The following is a 20,618-nucleotide window of genomic DNA, read 5'->3' on the forward strand; positions in this document are numbered from 1 at the left end:
TGCGTGGGGCAGAGAGCCAGCCCCGCCGGGGTGGGTGCTGATTTCCCCAATCCGGCACCGGCCGGGAGCAAAGCTCTGCTCTGGGCCCAAGGGATGTTGCTGGTGCTGGAGGGAGACACGGAGAATGGGACCCCCCCACCCCCAAACCAGCCCATTTTCCAGCTCCTTGCAGAAAGGGCTGGAGCTGGAGGTGGGACAGTGGGTCCCAGCCCCACTGGGGACAATCCCAGGGTGACACAGGGCTGAGCAATGAGGGATGCTCCTGTTTTCCCATGGGAGGACAGACACTCCCCCCCCCCCCCAACCCTGTCCCGTGGCCGAGGTCTCCCAAGTGGAGACCCCCCCCTTGCAAACACACCCCTGCTTCCAAAACCTGCTTTTATTTACATTTCAAGTCAAATCACATGCAAACTGTTGTTTTTTTTTTCTTTCCTCGTTTTTCCTTAAGAATAGTGTGATTAGCAAAAAAGACGCATTATTAGAATTTTAAAATAGCAATTAAATATACAAAAATATAGCTTACAAAAAAAAAAAAACAACCCCCAAAAAACAGCGAACGTTTTAAAAAATATTCTGCTGCAGAATTTGTAGTGTACAAACACGTCTATGAGGCTCCACGCTCCATAAACAGTCTCGGGAGTCCCGCGGTATTTACAGGAGGGGGGGAACGACACCCGGAGCCTTCCCAGCCCTGCGCCCCATCCTGCACCCGGGGGGGGGGTGCTGGGAAAGCCGCCACCGTGTAATACTGACACCCCCCGCACCCCCTCTCCCCCCCCTGAAAAAAAAAGAAAAAAAAGGAATAAGAGTTGCAAAGATAGAGGGGGACGCTGGGGCGTTTGCTACGGTGCCCGAATTCTCCCCACGAGGTGGTCAGAGAGGCGAGGGGGTGGCACGGACCCCCCCCCCCCAGGAGCTTTTGCACTTAGCGATGGTTGGGGTCGGGGTGTTTTGGCAAGGCAAAACGCTGCCGGCTCACGCGTCCCTCGCCCAGAAAGTGATGGGATGAACCCAAAGGGCAGGATTTTTGCCTGCCCCCCCCCCCCGCCTCCCCGCCACCCCAGCAAGGCCGTGCTGCAGTTGTGAGGAGGGGGAGGCCTCCGGCTCTCACCGCTGATGGTTCGCGCCAGGATCGCGCCCATCGGAGGGACTAACGGCCCCGCTGAGGTAGCCCATCGCGCCGAGGAAGGGGACGGGGAGGGTGAGTGGGGTAACCAAAGCCCGGGAGACCCCACGCAACTACCACCCTGCCACCTCCCGGGGGCGACGCCGGCTTCCCCACCCCGGTTAGCCCTTTCGGGGGAGCAGCGGGTGCCAAGGAGGCACCCAACCGCAGCACGAACCCCGGCGTCGCCACGCCGAGACCCAATTTTCCAGGCAGAGATTGCGAAGGCAAAGGTAACCCTGTTAAAATAAGGGCAAAGAGGAGAATGGGGCAGGAACCAGCCATAATGCTCCAGGGTCCCTGTCCCCCCACCCCACGTTTTGGGCATCGTTTTTGCCAGTGGCGGGGGGAGGCAGCAGGGCTGGGAAGCGTACCGGGGCGTTCGGGGAGGGGGGGAACGTCGCGGCGTTGCAGGAGGCTGTCGGGGCACCGTCGGGTGGCTCGATGCTGCTCCGTTGTGTCCCACGCCGCTTCCCGGCGGACGTCGTGCAGGAAGAAGGGATGTGCTGGAAGAAGGATGTCGTGCGGGCGCCCGCGGAGGACCCAGAGTCCCCCTCGTCGCCCCGGGGAGAGGAATCGAGCCCGGGCTCGAGTGCGAGACCCTTCATCCCGGCACGGCTCCGCAGAGGCAGGTTTTTGGGGCACGGGGCTCTTCTGCTTCGGCCGGCGGGGACGTGCCCCCCCCCCTAAAGTGCTCCGGGCTCCCCGCCCGGCCGCCCGCGTCCTCGCCTGTCCCTCCGTGCTGGTGCCGTAGTGCTTTGGTTGTCTCCGAGTCCCCCCGGGCCGGCGGCGGGGCAGTCCCTGGGTCGGCGGAGCTATACGATGTTCTCTGCGCCGGGGAGGGGGCTCTGGGGGGGGCCGGGGTCCTGCTTGCTGTGCAGCTGGGCCAGCTGCAGCACCGGCATGTTGCAGAGCGGACACACTTTTCGCACTTCCAGCCATTTGATGAGGCACCTGGGGGGGGGACACAGACAACGAGGAGGGGGTTATTACAGGGGTGCTGCAAACCCACCACCCAGCTTGGTGCTCCGGGAACCCCGTCGGGGTGGCAGCCACCCCTGTCCCCCCCACGGTGGGTGACGGGCCGTGGCCTGGGGGGGCCACGGGCCAGGTCGGATCTGTTGTCGCCCTCCCCGGAGCACTGATGCTGCCGAATTTTTAATTCGGAGTTTAGGTGCCTGTACAGGGTATTAGGACATTTTTGTGTGTGTGTATATATACACATGGATATAATATATTTTTATATATATAACTGATATCTATTTGTAAAATAGATAAAAAATGTATACACATGCATAAAAAGACATAAAATACATATATACACAAAAAGGTATATATCAATATATTCATTTTATAAATACATAACCTATCAACTCTATATACATATCATACATATACACAACATACATATATAATGTGTATATATTGTATATATGTAAATTTTATATGTATGTATCTTAGAAAAATGTAAACCACTATGAATTTTATATGCACATTTTTCATAGAAGCATAGACTGAGTTGGAAGGGACCCATCAGGATCATCGAGGCCAACTCCTGACTCACCACAGGGCAACCTACAAGTTAAACCCCAAATCTAAATGCTTTGACCAAATGCTTCTTGAACGCCAACAGCCTTGGGGGCCGTGACTGCTTCCCTGGGGAGCTTGTTGCTGTGGTTCTGAATATCTATTTTATAAATATGTATAAATTTTGTATATGTAAATATATATACACACGCACACAAATGTACATACACATTTTGGAATGTATAAAGTGAAGCGGTTTTGCCAGTTCACAACTGGACTTTTGCTGCTCCAAAGGCTCCAATTCATTCCATAAAGGGCTTTTGCTGCAATTTCCCTGTTCCCCTGGAATTGGGGTGGGAAGAAACCTTGGAAAGGGGAGCAGAGGCCCCAGGAGACCCGACACCAAGAGCCTCCTGGGGCCACTGGGCAGGATTTGAGGGAGCCCAGCTTCTGCGTCCCGTTCCCTGCACTCACTTTCTGTGGAAGGCATGTTTACAGGGACAGATCCCCAGCTCGTCCTTGGGCTTGAACTCCTCCAAGCAAACGGCACAGATCTGAAAGACGTGAGAGGTGGAGAGAGAAGGCAGTCACCAGCCAGGAAGCATTCTTTTTGCACATACAAACTACACGGGTATCTTCGAATCGGCCAAAATACTCTCCATGAAAAAACCCTCCCCCTAAGTGATGCCCTCGGCCAGTTTCTATCTTTTTCCCAGTGCTCGCCTCGCCCCTACCTTTGCTCGGGGGGGGAAAAAAAGGGCAATTTGGCTTCTGATGCCAGTGAGGGTACACTGCGGGGAGAGAGCAATACCTCCTAGTACCACAGGGAAAGCAAATGCCTCTTTTGCTATAAACCCTCTGTTTTGACCAAGAAACTGCTTTTTTTGTCCTCTGTGCTGCCGAAGTCACGTTTGGGAGATTTCTGCATTGCAGAGGGGTGAAATCCCCCCTAAAGCCTTCCCAGATTTCACTACCCAGGCTTTGGGATTGCAGGCTGAGCCTTGGGTCTCCCTTTCCCGGTGGATGGGACCCTGGAGCCCTCCCAGGAGCAGCAGCCGCAAGGCTGGGATGTGTTTCGATGTGCCAGGAGGCTTTAGGGTGCAGGTGGATGGATCCATGCCGCTGCTTGGTCCCTGGGACCGAGCTGCATCCTCAGGGATAACTCTGGGAAGAGGAAAAGGCAAAGGGTGCATCTCTGCCCCTGGGCTGGGAAGGTTGGTGGCTGTTTTCCCATTGGGCAAAAGACCCAGCCGAAATCTCCTTCCCCCACGCTGCTGTTTTTTCCTGACTCATTTTGGATATTCCTGGGGATTTTGTATATGTTTTTCCCAGCCCCGCTCCCCTGCTTCCCCCCCCGCCCCCCGCCTGGGAGTCTCCAGCAGTCCGAAACAAGGGTCAGCCCCGTTGCCAAAAGCCTTCGGGATGAAGCAGGCGGCTGGCAAGCACGGCCGGAGGCTCCCGGCTTTCCCGGGGACACGGCGCCCGTCGATACTTTCCAGCCACCCAAAGCTCATCGGAGACTTTTTTACTGAGCGAGCAAATGCTGGCGTAGCTGCTCGGATCGGTCCCCAAGGAACACAGACATCTTGAGCCCCGGGAAAGCCAAGGAGAGGCAGCGTGATGGAAAAAAGATGAAAAACAAACCCAGAAACATGGGGCTGAAGAGCTTGGCGGGGACTTTCCCCTCTGCAAGTCTCCGGGCGAGCCCTGGCAGCCATCCCGTGATGTTGCAAAATCCCCCCTGTGCTCCGCTTTCCAGAACCGCTTACTGTAAATACCAAAATCCAAACGCCCAAAAAGGGATGTTTCGGAAGGAGCTGGAGCAAAACCCTTCCAGCCTTTCCCAAATCCCAGGGAAGAGCTGGAGCTGCTCTATCCCCTTCCGCATGGACCCCTCATCTTCCCTGAAAGCGTTTGGGCTGGGAGAGTTGTGGCGAGCTGGGAACAGAGGTGATGGAGGAGGAGGACGGAAGGTTAGCACTGCTGTTCCCAGCTCCGGCGTGCTCCCAAATCCCCCCCCTCAAGGAGCTTCTCACTGCGGGAAGTGCTTTTAAGTCTGAGTGCCTGCAAAAAACCCCACTGCAAGTCAATTTAATGCGAGCGGATCAGAAATAGGGGCCTCAAGCCTCAGCTGCAGGGAGCGTAGGGTGAGGATGAAATGTGGGACGGGCTCTCGTTGCTCTGCTCGAGGAATTAAAAATAAAATAGCAGCTTATAAACAAATGGAGCTGGTATTTAACAGACAAGTGGACTCGTGTCTCGGATGCGGGTGGGCATTTTTGTTGTCATTAGGGGAAATAAATCCAGCCCGTGTTTGAAACAGGGTTTGAGCAGCTTGCTGCTCAACTTCAGCATGAAAAATGGTCTGTAAATAGGGACACTTAGCCCTAAAAGAGCCTGGAAACCTGCAGAGAACAACTAATGTGTTTTAAACCTGAAGGAGCCGGTAGGTAGAGGTAGATTAGGGTAACACCGTTACTCCGAGACGTGTTTCAGTCTCCGGAGATCCTCTTAACTCATTAACACAGCGGGACCCAGCAAGGAGCCACTGCTGTGCCCACATTGTGGTGCCGGGGACGGTGCTGGCGCAATTCCCCCTGCAAAGTTTAAATGCAAAGTCCGCCAGGGCTTTGACTTATGGCTGCCGCGGGCTCTGCCCTCCTCCCAAAACTAAGAAGAAACCCCCGTGGTTTTGGGGCTGGAAAAAAGGGGTTTTAATTCTTAATACTTCCAAGTAGACATCCCTTTGCCTGCCTTTTCCAGCCAGCTCTCCTCTGCAAAGCTGCAAACCAGGAGCGCAAGGGACAGAAGCCTAGGGAACGTGTTTATCTTCGATTTCAATTAAATCCCAGCAGAGTTTACTCTGCCCAAGTAACGTGGCCGGCAGAGATGTGCTGGATATCATCATGCTCTGACGGTGGCGAGGCAGAGCGGGGCTGGAGGGGGCATAACTGTCAAGGGACACTGTTTATACACAGCTTAGCCTGCATCTGCCTCCCCTTTTATACACAGATTTTTATCGCAGTGATAATAATGCAATAAATAATAAAAATAATAATGTAGTAAATAATAATAATGCAGTAAAAGCTAAAGGGGATCCAGAAGGAGGAGGGAGATGGTTTAATGCAGACCCCCTTTGCAGATGTGCTTTTACCGGCTGCATAAACAAGCAATTAGACTTGCTCAAAGAGAAAAGCAGCGTCAGGAGCTGCTGTTAACCTACCCTGGCCATGTTCCCTGTAATGAGGTAGGAGGCTGCAGAGCAAACCCCGCTGCTGGCAGCAAGCGGGCGGTGATGCCGGCACACCTCTGCAGCCGGATAAAATCACCGCAAACACCCCGTGCTGCCCCCAGGCACTCACAGACCAAGACGAAGGCTTTGAGGCTTTGGAGTGCCCCGTTTCTCCAAAAACAAGTAAAGCAGTTGTGCTTTCCAGATTTCCAAAGCACACTAGCTGTGTGTTTTGCTCCCGATGGAGTTAATTTTGAGTTTTTGCAGCCTCCTACCTGTGCCAGCCTTTGCCTGTCCTCCATCCCCTCCCCAGTGCGAGGAAGAGGAGGGTGAGGGAGTCTTTGCCACTACGCTACCGCCCCAGGGACGTACTCACCTCGTGTAGGTTCAGCTCCTTCACCTTCTCCTTGAGTATAACCTGTAAGACAGAGCGCCAGGGTCAGGACACAGCTTCTGCCATGAGCATTCGCAGGAAATAACTTAGTAAAGAGAGATCCCATTTAGCGTCCCAGTAGAACTGGACCCCCCCCCCAGTAAATCTGAAACAGCCAGCGAGCACATCGGGTCTTCACCCCTGTGCAGGAACAGGAGGAAGGCAGCGCTGGCACAGCTATAACCACTAACATGAGGACCAAATCCAGGAGGTCTCCTCCCAAATTTAAACCTCCTGGGCTCCCACACTCTGCAACAAGCTCCTGCATGGACATCTGCCACTTCGTTTTCACTTCATCCAGGCTAAACACCTGGAGAGGGCTATAAATCCAGGACAACCATGTGTTATCATATCAGCCCAACTCCACCCAGTTTCCTGCTCGAACAACAGATTGGAGGCAGAAAAATTACACAAGCCCTGGAGAAAACAGGACATTGAAGCAGCAACCTGACACCAACCTCTTGGCCGTGTTTATTTTAACAAGGGCGCTGGCGAGTGTGGGTGCGTGCAGAAAACAGCTAGGTTTGCCAAGGTGATGTGGAGGTGTTCCCTATGGCTGCGAGTGGTCCAGAGCAGCTGGGTCCAACCTGGGGAGCAGATTCGGACCCCACAAAACATTGTTTGATTGCTGGGGAAGTGACGGCATTACTGCTCACCAGCGGGAAACAACATGAGGGTTTGGAGAGGTTGCCCATTTGAGGTGCTCCAGGGGTGGAGGTGTCCCCACCGCTCAGGAACCTCATCTGAAAATGCGAAGACCTGCAGACTAACAGGTGAGAGATGCTCCTGGAGTCCCCAGCTGGTAGAAAAAAATTAAATCAGCAGGGACAGAGGTTTGCCCGGGTGTTACAACTTCTCTTCGAAGACCAAAAGTCTCCCAAGGAGAACAACAACACAAGGAAACCTGCAGGAGTGACTACTCCAACGTGGATATGGCACTAAGCCGAAGAAGAGAAGAAGACAACTTACTGTGTATCATCTCACCTGTTTGTAGGCGTAAAGCTCTTTGTGTGCTTGATGTCTGAGCCTGCAATCAAAATAGGGAGAAACATGAAGACAGGTAAAAAAAATCAGGATTGCTGTAATACCCCAAACATTTCATTTCCCTGCTTTCCAGATTAAATATATTATTTTTTTTTTATTTTTCATTTCAGAACCCAGAATGGCCATGTGAAACGATGCATTTAAGCAACAGCCAGCTTTCCCTGTAGCTGGGAGGGCAACATCTCCATCCAGAAGCATGCAACCTCCTCCCCTTTTCCTCTTTCAACCTCCTCGATTTTCCAAAGAGACATCACCTGCACCATTAAGACCAGCAAAAGCTGTTGAGTAAATCACGAGCTGCCATAAATACCCCCAGTTTCCAACCACTTCTGCTGCCAACCATTTCTAGACTGGACGTGGCACCTTTTTCCAAGCGGTGGGTATTCAGACCCGAAGAAAGCTCTGCTCCCACTTAAGCAAGGACAGGGAAGGAAACCTCCCTGCTCAGAGGTTTCCCACCGAAGCCCCCATCATTCTGCTTGGGCGATGTTAGTTTCCTCAAACACAGCTTTATCTTCTGTCACCAGATCAATCGTGCTGCTTCTGCCTCCCAAACGCTCAGGAAGAAGCATTCAACAACAGGTCATCCATCTGGTTGAGCAAGCAAAGGATGGCTATTTATCTGAAGACAACACCAGAGCAGAAAGCTTTGGAAAAGAAGCAACGGAACATCTTCCATCTCTTGCCTCCTATCATGGGGGGGACAACTTAATAACCAGAGATAACGAGCTGCCAAAAACTGCAGGAGAATGAACCTGTATCTTGGGATTTTTCGTTTTGGGGTTGATTTTTTTTATCAGGAGAGCAGACGAGGGTGCGCTATGTTAAAGCACAGGGTGACAAGCCCACGCAATCCTGCCCTGGGGCCAGAGTCGATGCAGCAGTGGAGCAAAATCAGGATTATAAACTGCATAAGCTGCTTCCCCCCACCTACCTTTTGAAGCACCATGCTTAGCACGGTTTTGGGTTTTTGGGTGTTTTTTTTTACCCAACAGCATCCATTCCTGGAGCAAATCAAGGGATGGAGATGGAGGGGATGAACCTATTCCAAAAACACCTGCTGCAGCAAGAAGTCCAGCTGGTGGCAGCAGGAATTTGAAGCCACAAGCAAAGGGCTGGTCCCATCCCCTCCCTCCCCAGCCTCCCCTCTCCAGGACGCATGGCCTTTGTCCCCATTCCTGAGGACTGAGCGAAACAGCAAACATACACACATCACATCCCTCCACAGTTTTCAGTTCAAACTATTATTAATAAAACATCTTTCCACAGCAGAACAAGCAGCAGCCCATTTCCCACAGCCCGGTGGAGTGCTCTGCAGGTACCAGCTGGCTGGAGGAGCTGATTATGCTCCTAAAAACAAATACGTTTTAAAAAAACCCAACCAACTAATATTGCTTCTCATTACAAGATACGGCATTTAGTGAAGTGCTCTGGAAACTCAAGAGGGAAGTCATCAAGGATAAAGAGTTGGCCAAGGACCTTTAATAAGATGTCAATGTGTGTCTGCAGGGCTTGGACAGCCATAGGAGTATTTTCCCCAGCCAGCCTTGAGTGTGATTTCAAATTGGAAATCCCTTGCCTGTAATTTCACTTCTCCAAAAATATTCTGGGGGCTGTCTCAAACCCCAGCTGTTTCACCCTGAGCTCTCAGAGGCCTTCTGATCCTGCAAGGCTGCAGTGAGCGAGTTATAAAAATAGGATGTAAAAATAATATCTCTGTCCTTTTTGCTTGAAAACACCCTCCCAAAATGTCATGGGCCTTAAAAGTCAAGGAATGGGTAAAAATGCACCTTAATGCTTCCAGGAGAGTTGCAGTAAGTCAGCTCCTCAGCCCTGAATTTAGCGGGGAGCCATCCAACCTCCTCTAATGATGCTGCCTGGCAGAGAACCTGCCTGCAGAGCCACGGATAAAATTGCAGCAGGCAGGAAGGAGAAGGCTGGGGTTTCATCCCTCCGCCAACGACCCTGAGCAGAAACACAAGCAGAAGATGCACGAACAATAGAGAAAACAGGATGAAACTGGCCTGATCCGCAGGGATCCCGGCGGCTGGGAAACTGGTTATGAAACACAGATGGGGCAAAGCAAGATGCGTGGCTGGAGACTGCATACGAGGGGAAAAACTCTCCCAGTATGGGAAAAAGCATGTCTTACGGAGCACCGAGTGGCTGCCGAGACATTGGCCCTGATAAGCCAAAGCCACCGGAGGGAAGGTGTCATGCAGAACAAGCCCAAGCATCTGCGGACACCGTGGAGGCATCTGGACCAGCGATGGGGAAGAAGCAACCACCTGGCCACAGATGCATGCAGCTCTGTGCCATCGGAGCACGGCTGCTACAATGCCACGGGCTGGTGCTGAGCTAGACGGGGAGACTTTGCCAAAAAGAAAAAAAAAACCAAACCAAAACTCCCTGAAGGTTACGGGGAACGGCACGAGCACATCTGGTCCCGAAGCGTGCGAGCTCGGTCTGTGCCTCCGCGCTTTCCTTTCAAAGCCAGGATCCTGGGCCAGATGGATCCCGGTCGGACCTAGCGCAGCTGTCGTAACGAGACCCCGGGTCCTGGCAAGCGTTACTCCCCATCGGACCCAGGGCTTCATCCATCTCGTGTCAAGAGCTGCGACTCTGGAAGAATTTCTGGCAGATAGCTGACTTAGATAAGGGACCACACAGCATCTTAAAAGCCAGCGCGTGGCCAGATACCGTGCGCGTACACACGCCGTCACCCATCCCTGAATTTAATAACTGCCTCTCGTGGATTTTGTGATCTCTTCCCAAGCTTTCCATGCCTCCCACAGGAAAGGGAGCACTCCATTTCTCTGCATGACTCCAAATCATCTATAGCAAGCCAACAACTATGGGAATAAAATGCAGAGGAAACAACTTTTTGCAGGTTTACCTCCAAGATCTGCTTATTTAACACTTTACAGTAGAAAGAGTATAAAGCTACCGGGCACTGGCTCTTTGCCCCATCACTGCATCGCTCTACCCAGCCCAGTCCGGCTCCTTGGGCTCTCCAAACCCAACCACTGAGTTTGATCCTGGCAAGTTTGAACGCAGAAGGAAAAAGCCCTTTAAAAATGGCTTTTTAAGGGCTATGTACCCTGCACCTTCTATAGACATTGAGCCGCTCCAGTCTGGGCAGAGACGAGCCCCGTGCAACCCACAGCAAAGCACAGGTAGAGAGGATGCTGCAGCTTTTACCCAGGACGAGCGTGCACACCTTTCAAACGCTTGGCAAGCACAGCATTTGGCTCAGCATCCTTCTGAATTGGGTTTTAGGGGACTGAAGGCAACATGAGGTTGTTACAGTTTATCAGTTCAGCAGAGATCAGACACAAAGAGCTGCCTGCAAAATTTCTTTTTCTTCCCTTTTTTTTCTCCCCTCATTTTTCCAAGCAGAGGCAGCAGCCGTGAGAGTGGGACCCTTGCTTTATACCGGACTGGTTTGCAGTGGCAGAAGAGGTTGAGATTTGCCTGGACTGCACACAGACAGCAATGATGTTTGCTTAGCTTTTGGCTGAAATTCCTATTGGACTTCATTTTGAGCCAACCCGATTAAAAACATCACTCCTTCCTCCCCTTGGACTGGGCAGCGCACTCCGTATTGACACAGTTGCGAAGTGCAGCCCACATGCCCTCCTCCTCCGGCGCATCCTTTATTTAATGCCGTCAGCTCTGTGATTAGAGGTAAATACACCAGATATTGGCTCTTCCACACTTCGGATGCCTCCCCAGCCGGGGATGTGGAGAAGGGCTGCATGGGATGCTCTGATCCAGAGCAGGCGATGAGAACCAGGGCCCGGAGGATGGTGTTATGAGCTCCGCTTGTTATTTGCCAATATTTGCAGATGTGAGAGTCACGAGAGAAGAGGGAGAGAGAGAGGATGGGCTGCGTTGCCTCTGCATCTAAGCAGGGCCTGGGAAAAGCCACGAGCCGCTGTTACCTGCAAATAACCCTCACGGGTGCAAAGCGGAGCCCTGGAGCTCCCGAGGGGATCGTACTTGCCCGCACCCCTCTGCCCTGGGTCGGTTTCTCTATGACGACACGGTTTGATCCATGCTGCATCTGCTTGTTAAATTAACACTTCTCTTTTATACAGCCTCCAGATGTAATTCTGTATTAAAGCCACGCATCTCATTGCAGAAGGGGTCAGGAATGCATGGGGTAATCCAGGAGGCTTTAGCAGCTGGTTCAGGATGGGGAAAAATTCAACTTAAATTCAATATCTTACTTTGTATACCAAATCCTCCTGCTGCAAGGCTACGGGTATTTGCTTGCTACGCAGCCAGGCACCAGCAATGCTTTGGCGTTAAATGGCAAAGCCTTCCTGGAGCAATCATTTGGGATGCTCTGCACTTGCAGGCACATGGTCCTCATCCCGCTGTCCATCTACAAGGCTTTCCAAATCACACCAAAGCTCAAGCTCTTCTGCCCCACACAAGCTGAGATTACACAGCAAATTCAAAGGAGGTGGATGCTCCTGGGGCACATCGGCACACCTAAAACCCATGGCATGGCGAAACCCTCCAAAATGGGGGCTGGAGGATTCTTGTTTGGCTCTGTTTTGCCAATAATAGAGCTAGCAGTGGTGGTCTGAGGAGCAATTTGTACAGTCTCTGTAGAGTTTAGAGCTACAAAGGGATCACTAGATGATCTAATCTAACCTCCCATCTATCGTAGTTGGTTAAATAGCACTTTGTTACTCCTGGGAATGGGAGCCAAAACATCTCATCCAGAAAGGTCCTCTGTCTTGATTTAAAGATATGAAGAGACGAAGGACTTGCCACTTCCCTTGCTGGCTAGTTTCACCCGTTACTCACCCTCTCTCTTACAACACGCCTCCAACTTCTAAATTTAAAGATTTTCTGGCTTGATCTTCCAGACATTACTACTTGTTATTTCTTCTTTGGGGCAGAACACACCCAGCAAGACCCAGTGCCCAGGAAAATACTCTGAAAGTCCAAACACTTCTTCATTTTGCAAGTGAGCCACATAGATTCAAGCTCAATCTGGGCAAAACACGTCCTTGAGCCTTCTGAACACCATTTGTTTATTTTTTTTGCATCCCCTCCCATTGGCATCCCAGTTAAAACACAAACACTAGACGCAGATGCAATATCCCAGAACAGACCTTGTTAACATCAAGCACCGAGATACAAATTGTCAGGTCGGGGATGACCCCTCGATCTATTTCTGCCTTGTCTGCCGGGGTGGACAGATACATTGCCCCTTCAAACACCCTTTTCTTGTGCATAATTGCAGGCAAAAATGAAGATACGATGCCCAGACAGCCCAAATCACACCTGGGTAAGCCTGGATTTGGGCTCGTCTGCAAGTTTTATGAGGTTTTGCTTTGTACAGAGCTGAAAATAGGCAGAAATTATCAAATATTTAGAAGGTGACATTGAAATCTTGCTTCCCTGTTCTACAAAAACAGGACAAAACATTTTCAACACCCTCTGGATAGAAAACCTGGTGGGACTGGCTGCTGTGAGCCAGCCAGATGCAGCCTCCGTGGTGCAAGAAGAGACCAGGTGCCTGTCTTACAGGGACGGATGGAGGGAATGCAATGGATGTACGGCTAGCAGGGAGCTGGGGCCATCTGAAAAGCCAGAGGTCAAGGAAAGGGGATGGAAAAGCTCTTCGGCAACTTGGTGGGAGAACTCTGGGTGCACAGGATTTCGGCAGCCGCTGCCAGCACAGAGATGGCCTGTGCTCCTGGCTACAGGGAGAGGCACAGTGAGCCCCGCATCCCAGGTTATCAGCACAACTTGCCCCCATTGCCACCTCAATTCCCAGGCACCACGTTTTTCCTCACTTGCCTCTTGCTTTCCTTCTGGCAGGAAGAATTTCTCCTCTTAATTAGTGGCCCAACTCACTCCCCAATGGCCCATAAAATAATTAAAACAAGCCCCAAACTGGAACAACCTTTAATCCTCCTGCCCCGCTCCCCATCGTTCAGATTAACAAATCAACTCTGCATCATTAATCTCTAAACTGTGCTGTTGAATGAGCAATTTGTGTACAATAACGAACAGAGCAGGTATTAAACATTTCTTAAGCACACAGTACACAAGTTACTCATTAAAGAGGAAGACGTGTTGAAACATTAAGCAGAAAGCAGCAACCATAAAACATCCCTTTCCAGTCTTTCTGAGAAGCCAACCATATTTTCATGCCTGTTTGAGCATACATATATCTCCTGTTTTAAAGCGGATAATGCAATTGCCTTGCAGGACTGGTAACTCCAAGACGCGTTGGACAGACGGCGTTCAGTGCTCACTGCGTACGCACTAGGTCTATTAGCTCTATTAGGGATGAATGCTGGGTCTGACACTACATGGCTGAGCAAATTCTTTGATGATGAGGGCAAGTTAAACCACTTCAGGGGTCACATCAGGCTGGCACGAGACGCACCGCGGAAAGACAAGGTGATGCCATCCTCTTTTTGGGATGGAGGGATCAGCAACAGCCTTGGTCTGAACCAGGGCAGCTGTTGAAAGCAGCTGCCAACTTGCCCTTACCTGATCAAGTAGCAACAGAAGAGCAAACTGAGGATGAAGACGAAGATGGCCGTGCCAAAAACCACGATGTATATGTTGAGAGGCAGGTTCTGGAACCCGATGTTCGGCATCCTGAAACTGTAATGCTGGAAGTCCGAGCTCATGGGTAGGCTGCGGAGACAGGGAGAAAACACGGATGTGAGGCTCCTTTGGCAGCACGGGATTCCCTTCAGAGACCAATGGTCCCTCCAAAGGTAGGTGGCAGGGGAAGGAGAGGGCAATGAGCAGCGCTGCCTTCTCGGTCCTCACCCCCCCTGGGTGAAGGCATCCTTGCCCAAAACCGAGCCCCTGGCTCGGTAACCCTGAAAACAAAGCAAGGCTGGATCAGCTGGATTTTTCTTCTCCCACTGTGAGCTTCTCCTCCAGCTATTTTCCCCTCTTCTTTACACACGTCATCCTTTAAGTTAAATGCTGCATCAGATGGATGGCGGGGATTTGTATCCAAGCAGCCCCAGCTGCAGTCAATGTCCCCCAAGCCCCTCATTAATTAGGCCAAAATATTGAAAGCAGCCAGAAAGCCTTATAGCAAGGCAGGTTTTTCCTTCCCTTCCCCTCCTGCAGTTTCCAACACCAATTCCTCATTCTGTAGAAATCCCCCCTCCAAAACCATCGAGCATGCACATGAACCAGCGCAGGTTCAACACGCTCCCAGAGCGTCCCTGGCAGAAAAGAGAGGACAAGGACGTGCTACGCAGCAGCACCGCCAAGAAATTATAGGGGCCATAAACCAGACTTGGTTTGTTTTTTCCACATGAGATCCAGGTTTGCTGGTTTAAGGGCAATTTTGCAGGTTTCAGCTTTATTCCTCAGTACAACCCCCGGCTGCTTCCCCCCAGCAAAACCCCCGAGCACCCGTGAGCGGCAGCAAAGAGGAAGATGCAGCGATTTTGCCTGTTGACGTACCACATCTCGGACGCGTGACCAAAACCTCCCTCCCCTCAGAGAGACCCAGTTAAACCACGAGCAGCTGCTTGGGATAACAACTTCAGAGTATCATCTCTCCCATGATTTTAGTTTTATGATTCACCGCATGGGACACTAATATTTTACAACAACCCTAACAGGGTTTTTCAGGAGTCAGGCAGAAAACCAGCCCCATGTCTCTGTATGGCCGTAAAAACTCCCTTGCTGCCAAACACCATGTTAATACTCAAAACCTTTAACTGGAAAGCACATACTTATTATTTCTTCTTACTCCTTTCTATTGCAATCATTCTCTGAGCCACTCACCCTTGAATGATCACAACTGTCTCTAGCCAGGCATAAAGTTCACCCACCCCCAGCTTAGAAAAGGAAGTTAAAAAATATGCCTTATTTTCCTTTCTGCCCACAGGAGAGGGCTGGACGTGCAATTAAGTTTCACAACAAGCAGGGAAAGTACCTGAAGTCTGAATCCTGTTTCCTAAATAAAATTACTAGGGGATAACAAAACCCTCCCCTGGAGCGGGGAGTTTTTAACGGCGCATTAATTGCACAGCTCCCAGTTTTGCATGGGGTGGAAAGACAGCGGGGAAAACGCGGGACCTGAACCCAAACATGCCGGGGAGCGGTGCTCCAAAAATCAAAGTACCCTCTGAATGTCCCGCTCCTCCAAGCAGCATCCTTGCTTCTGCATCTCCTTCCCCCCTCGAGACTCCTTTTTTGCCGAACATCCCGGGCTTTCCTCTATCCTCCCATCATATATTCATTGCTCATATATACGTTGCACGCTCCCCAGCAAAAGGGAGCAGACTCACCTTTCATCCCAGCTGCTTCGCTGGCACTAGCCCCTCGCCCGCACCCTCCTCGCGCCCCTTGCTGAAGACAGCATCTCTGCTGGTGCCGAACGCCTGCCCAAGAGCCTCCTCGCTCTGGCTGCTTTCGGCTTCCTTGGCTCGCTGGAAATTTCGAGGCGATTTCTGGTAAAGCCTGGATTTGATTAAAGCCTCCAGAGACCAACACGCATGTTCAGAAACTCTCCCGGCCAACGTGGAAATGCTACAAGAGCTCAGGGAGCCAGCACACCCCCCTGTGAGCACTGGTGGGGATGGGATTTTATAGCACAGCAACCACCCAGCAGCTCACACTCCTCCACCAACGCTTGCTCCGCTCAGCTGAGCTGTTTTGCTTTGCAAATAAATTAAAAAAAGCCCAAACCAGCCCCCAAACCTTTGTTCCCGGCTCCAGCAGAGTTAATGCGCAGCTCAGCGTCGCTGCATAGAGTTGGGTTTGGTTTTCATTTCTGCACCGTTTGCTGGGTCAAAGGGATTTTAGACGGTTCAGGGGCTCTCCCCTTGGTCACGCTCATGTGACAGAGGATGTTTCGGCTGGAGGATGAAGCTCCGGCTGTCCCCACTCGCCCTCAGACTTGTGCTGATAGTCAGTGGCGTTGGCCAAGGTGTTGGCCAAGGTTGGCTGGTTCCAACTCCTCAACCGCACAAGAGAAAAATCAAACGTCCTCCACCTGGGAAAGCCTTGGGTGATTTTTTGCGAGGAAGGGGAGACCACTCTGGGAGAAGAGGCAACAAAACGAACCAGCACCACACTATTATTTTTCTTTCCTTTACAACTCCTTTAACTTTTGACACTCTTCTTTCCAGAGCTGGGGGCTTTGGTTCAGCTCTCCCACCAGGAGATGCCACAGCGGACGAAGTACAAAAAAAACCACAGACGGCAGGTAAGGAAGATCCAGGCTGCATTTAGGGCAGCAAATCTCATCGAGCCAGAAAAACTCCTTACAGTCGTGTCCAGCTGAGCCGTGCAGCTCTTCGACCAGTCCCCCGCAACAGCTACAAACCATCACAGCCCCCGGCAAAGAAATGGTTGATAGAAACGGAGCTCCATCCCACCCACAGCATCCTACTCTCTTCTTCCAACAGTACCACCTCCCTAATATTTTGCTCCAAAAGGACATCACCAATGCAGCCGCGACCTACCTGCTAGCCATACCGTGGGAGTTCAGCCTCCCGCAGACAACCCTTCGGTCCCCTGTGGTGCAAGTCCAGCGAGTCCCACACCAGATTCATCCAACCCCCGTGTGAAATAACTTTCTCCACATTGGAGCTACCCTGGTCCTCACTCCCTCCTGCTGCAACAGCTGAGAAACGTTATGGCAAAAACCATGGAGGTTAGAGGGAAAAAATAAGTTAGCCTGCACAGGATCCAGGAAACTGTTAACTTTAAAAGACTCCACTGAAATCTGATGATTTTAAACAGCCAAGCTTTGGGGTTGGGTTTTTTTTAGGGGAGTGGGGGGGGGGAGGAACTGTATTTTAATCTGCTTCAGATTTGTGAGAGTGCAGCCAAAAGAAATAAAAAAGGAGTCATAAAGAAGGATGAAAAGTTTCTGGTGCAGAACAAAAGCCTCCCTGTTGCTCTCTCCATGGCCAAGGCATTTCAGAGCAGGCAGATGCCCCTTCTGGAGCACCCGCCACCCCCGGCAGGTCCCCGCAGCCCCCCGGGATGGGGGGCACAAACTGCCCGGAGAAAAGGGGTTGGTACCGCAGAAACCTTACAGAGGGGAGGCTTTCCCCAGTTCTGGATGAGAACCCCTCTGCGGCGTGAGGTTGTGGCGGGGGGGAAGAGGCCAACTTGCTCTTCATCTAAAAAGTGAACCTGCTGAGATGGCAGAGATGAAGCCATGAGGAATTTGGGCAGGCACCTGCCCAATGCCCCATTTACCTGGGGTCTCCGACTGTGCCTGGGTCCATCGGGTCTGCATGACCTTGGAGAGAGAGAAATCACAGGAAGACAACTGTGAGACATCGAGGGCCGGGAAGGGTGCCTGCCAGCCAGCAGCACTCAAAACAGAAGAAATAAGTCTGCCGAAGAAAGATAAACCTGGGGAAAGAGTGGGAAGAAAAAGCCCTGAACCTGGAAAGTTGTACGGGAGTCCCAAGGGCTGACTGGAGGAAAATCTTTCAAGTGCGCATAAAAAAAAAGTAAATATATATATACGCATGCATATTTCTTTGCAATGTATCTATATATAGCAATGTATTGTATATATAATGTATTGCAAACAATATATGGAGAGAGAGAGAGAGAGAGATTGCAAACACCTTTGACTAAAGCAAAGGAGAGAAAATCTGATTTTCCTAGGGTGCAGCATGGAGGGAACTAGAGGGTATTTATTTAACGATACAACAGCTTGCAAAAATAAAAAGGAACAGCAGTGTCCACGCAATGGGGCCATATGCGGGGATGCAGGGAGAGCTGGAGATGGCAACGCTGCAAAGCGGAACGACCTGACTCCTTGCCTCCTCCTTTGTTACACCCTCCAATGAATCAGCAACACAGGGCCAAGCACATCCCCGTTTCTTTGACGACTACAAAAAAGAGCTTTAATTAAAAGCCAAGTTACGGTTAATGGCATATCAAGAAGTCAGGAAGTGAAGTATTACAGGTCAGCATTAACTCGCCAGCTTCGCAGCGCTTTGATTACAAGTTGGGCTGTTAAAGGCAAACCTAAATAAGCCACCTAGCCAAATTAATCCCTATTATAATCATAGCAAGCACTTAATGCGCTTAGTAAGAGGTCCAACCTCTTACCTAAAGCTTTCATCGGGAGATCTCAAAGGAATTAATAGAGGAGGCAATTATCTTCTTACAGGCAGAGAAACTGAGGCAGGGAGAAGGGGAACAAGACAGGAGAGCCGTGGTCCCCGAGGCCGGGGGGGTGACACCAGGGATGCCGCTGGTCCACTGCAGGTGATGCCATGAGCCCCCAATTTTTTCTTTCCTGCTGCTCTGCCACATGTATTTAAACTATGTGCTCCTTCTCTGGGTTTTACTTATTAAAAGGAGCTGCTTGCACTTTTAAAAAATGTTATTATTATTTATTTAGAACACCAGTGCATAAAAGGGCCACGTGAGTGCTGTGCATCATACCTAAATATAGCCCAGGCGCTGGGTGGAGGGGTGGTTTCTGCCTCTGCTGTTGTAAATAAAAAGCCATTTTCAGAGGGATTTACCTTATGGTTTGAGACAAACAACTTCCTCCGCAGGGATTCAAAGCAAACTCAGGCTGGTCTGAACCTCCTGAACCATTAGCTGGGGAAACTGGATGAAGCCGGTGGTCTGAGCCCCCACAGCATCCCACTGGCCAAGCTGGCGGAGCCAACCCATCTCCAGGAAATATTGAGCTTTAAAAACTCAACAAAGCCAGATACACGCAGGTTCCTGTCGCTCAATTGAAACCATGAATCTCAGGGAAAAGCAAATGCTAAGCCATGGCGAAACTCCAAGTCGAAATATTTTATCGATGGGAAAGATTTCAAGCAGGCGCGAACGGCGTCTCGAGTTTCAAAGGCGTTACGCAAGTCCACAACGTGTTTTATACAGGTTTAACCAAAACGGTTATTAACTCCGTTGAAAGTTAAACTGTGAGCAGCTGACAAGACCTTTCTGAAATACCCCAAGTTGTACAGCGAAGCGGGGTATTCTTCCATGCAATAAATCCACAACATAAAGGTTATTTAATAGGTATGCCTAATAGAATAATATTTAAAAAAAAGAAAAATTTCCCAGGTGTTTAAAAAGCAGCAGCGAGAGAAGCCTGCTTTTAACTCACGGGCTAACTCACCCCCCATCGTGAACCCCAAAAGAAAAGCGAAGCCCTGACCTCAAGCAGCTGGAAGGAATTTCCTCCAGCTCCACCTCTGGAGCTGGTCCAGCACAAGGACCCACAGCGCGGCGGTGGGAAAATCGCAAGCAGCTGCAGAGCCAGCCCCCAAAACCAGCATCGCTGTCGCTTGAGAGATGCCACGCAGCCGCGTTGCCTTCGCCTGGGACGGAATAGGGGGAAATCTCAATGTTGCTCCTGCCAGGAGCGATGTCTTTTGTCATCCAAAAATGGGACAACAGCATTGAGAATGGGGTGGGGGGCAAATCTTGGCGTGCTGTGATTTTAGTAGAGCTACGATGCTCCTACGGGGATGGTGTCAGGCTGCAGCCTGGCCGCATCCAGCACCGGCTCCGAGCATCCAACCAGACCCACCTCCTTCACCGCCAGAAAAACGGCAGCGAGCAGAGGAGGAGCATGAGCAATGGAGCACGGCTCGGCAGCGTTACTGATTAGCGGGATTAACGACTGCACGGCAGAGTGGGCCAGGAACGGAGAGCATCCCGACAGGTCCCTCCCTCGTGGTCCCTTATGCCGCAGGTCAGAGTCATACTGAGATCCAGCAAAGCTTATCCGGGGCGATGCTGTGCCACAGCTGGGGAACAGAGGAAACTTTTGGGTGTCAAACGGAACAAAACCTGTTTATTTTACCCATTTCAGCTGCGTGCAGGTTTGGGGGGTGGAGGTGCATTGTTGTTGTGTGCCTGGACAACCAAGAAACCAAACTGACCTCCAACCAAGAACCGCTTCAAACCTTTGATCCCTTCTCCCTCAGACCGAATACGATGCTTTTTTTGAACTGGAATCAGGAAATTTCCTGGCCTCATTCCCCGGCTGGCTGACACTGAGCACAAAACCTTAACCCTCTCCACTGCCTTTGGGCAGGGGGACACAGACAGAGCGATGTGACAACGTGACGAAGCAATTGGTCACTGGAAAAAAACAGAAAAGTCTTTATAACAAAAGAAATACCCGGCAGCACAACTGGTACCACTGCAATTTGCAGCAAGTGCTTTTGATTCTGGACAGTTTAACAGGCAAATGATCCCAC

General features: G+C 51.0%; 1 protein-coding gene across 6 annotated transcripts in view; it reads right to left on the reverse strand.

Moving 5' to 3' along the window:
* Nucleotides 1-412: 412 nt before the first annotated feature.
* The window catches only part of RNF24 (ring finger protein 24), a 32,280-nt gene continuing 12,074 nt past the window's right edge, over nt 413-20,618 (reverse strand). For 5 of the 6 annotated variants that reach the window (XM_075047201.1, XM_075047049.1, XM_075047289.1 and 2 more), the window contains 5 exons: nt 13,927-14,076; nt 7,342-7,384; nt 6,301-6,342; nt 3,167-3,246; nt 413-2,119 (listed from right to left, as the gene is read on the reverse strand). In XM_075047201.1, coding sequence (XP_074903302.1) covers nt 1,981-2,119; nt 3,167-3,246; nt 6,301-6,342; nt 7,342-7,384; nt 13,927-14,069 — 447 coding nt within the window. In that variant the 5' untranslated portion in view covers nt 14,070-14,076 and the 3' untranslated portion in view covers nt 413-1,980. Of the gene's footprint in view, nt 2,120-3,166; nt 3,247-6,300; nt 6,343-7,341; nt 7,385-13,926; nt 14,077-15,701; nt 15,951-20,618 lie in introns of those variants that run through there. The other variant, XM_075047378.1, reaches the window with a different exon arrangement.

The sequence above is a fragment of the Buteo buteo genome, chromosome 1 (genome assembly GCF_964188355.1).
Source record: "Buteo buteo chromosome 1, bButBut1.hap1.1, whole genome shotgun sequence".
NCBI lineage: Eukaryota > Metazoa > Chordata > Aves > Accipitriformes > Accipitridae > Buteo > Buteo buteo.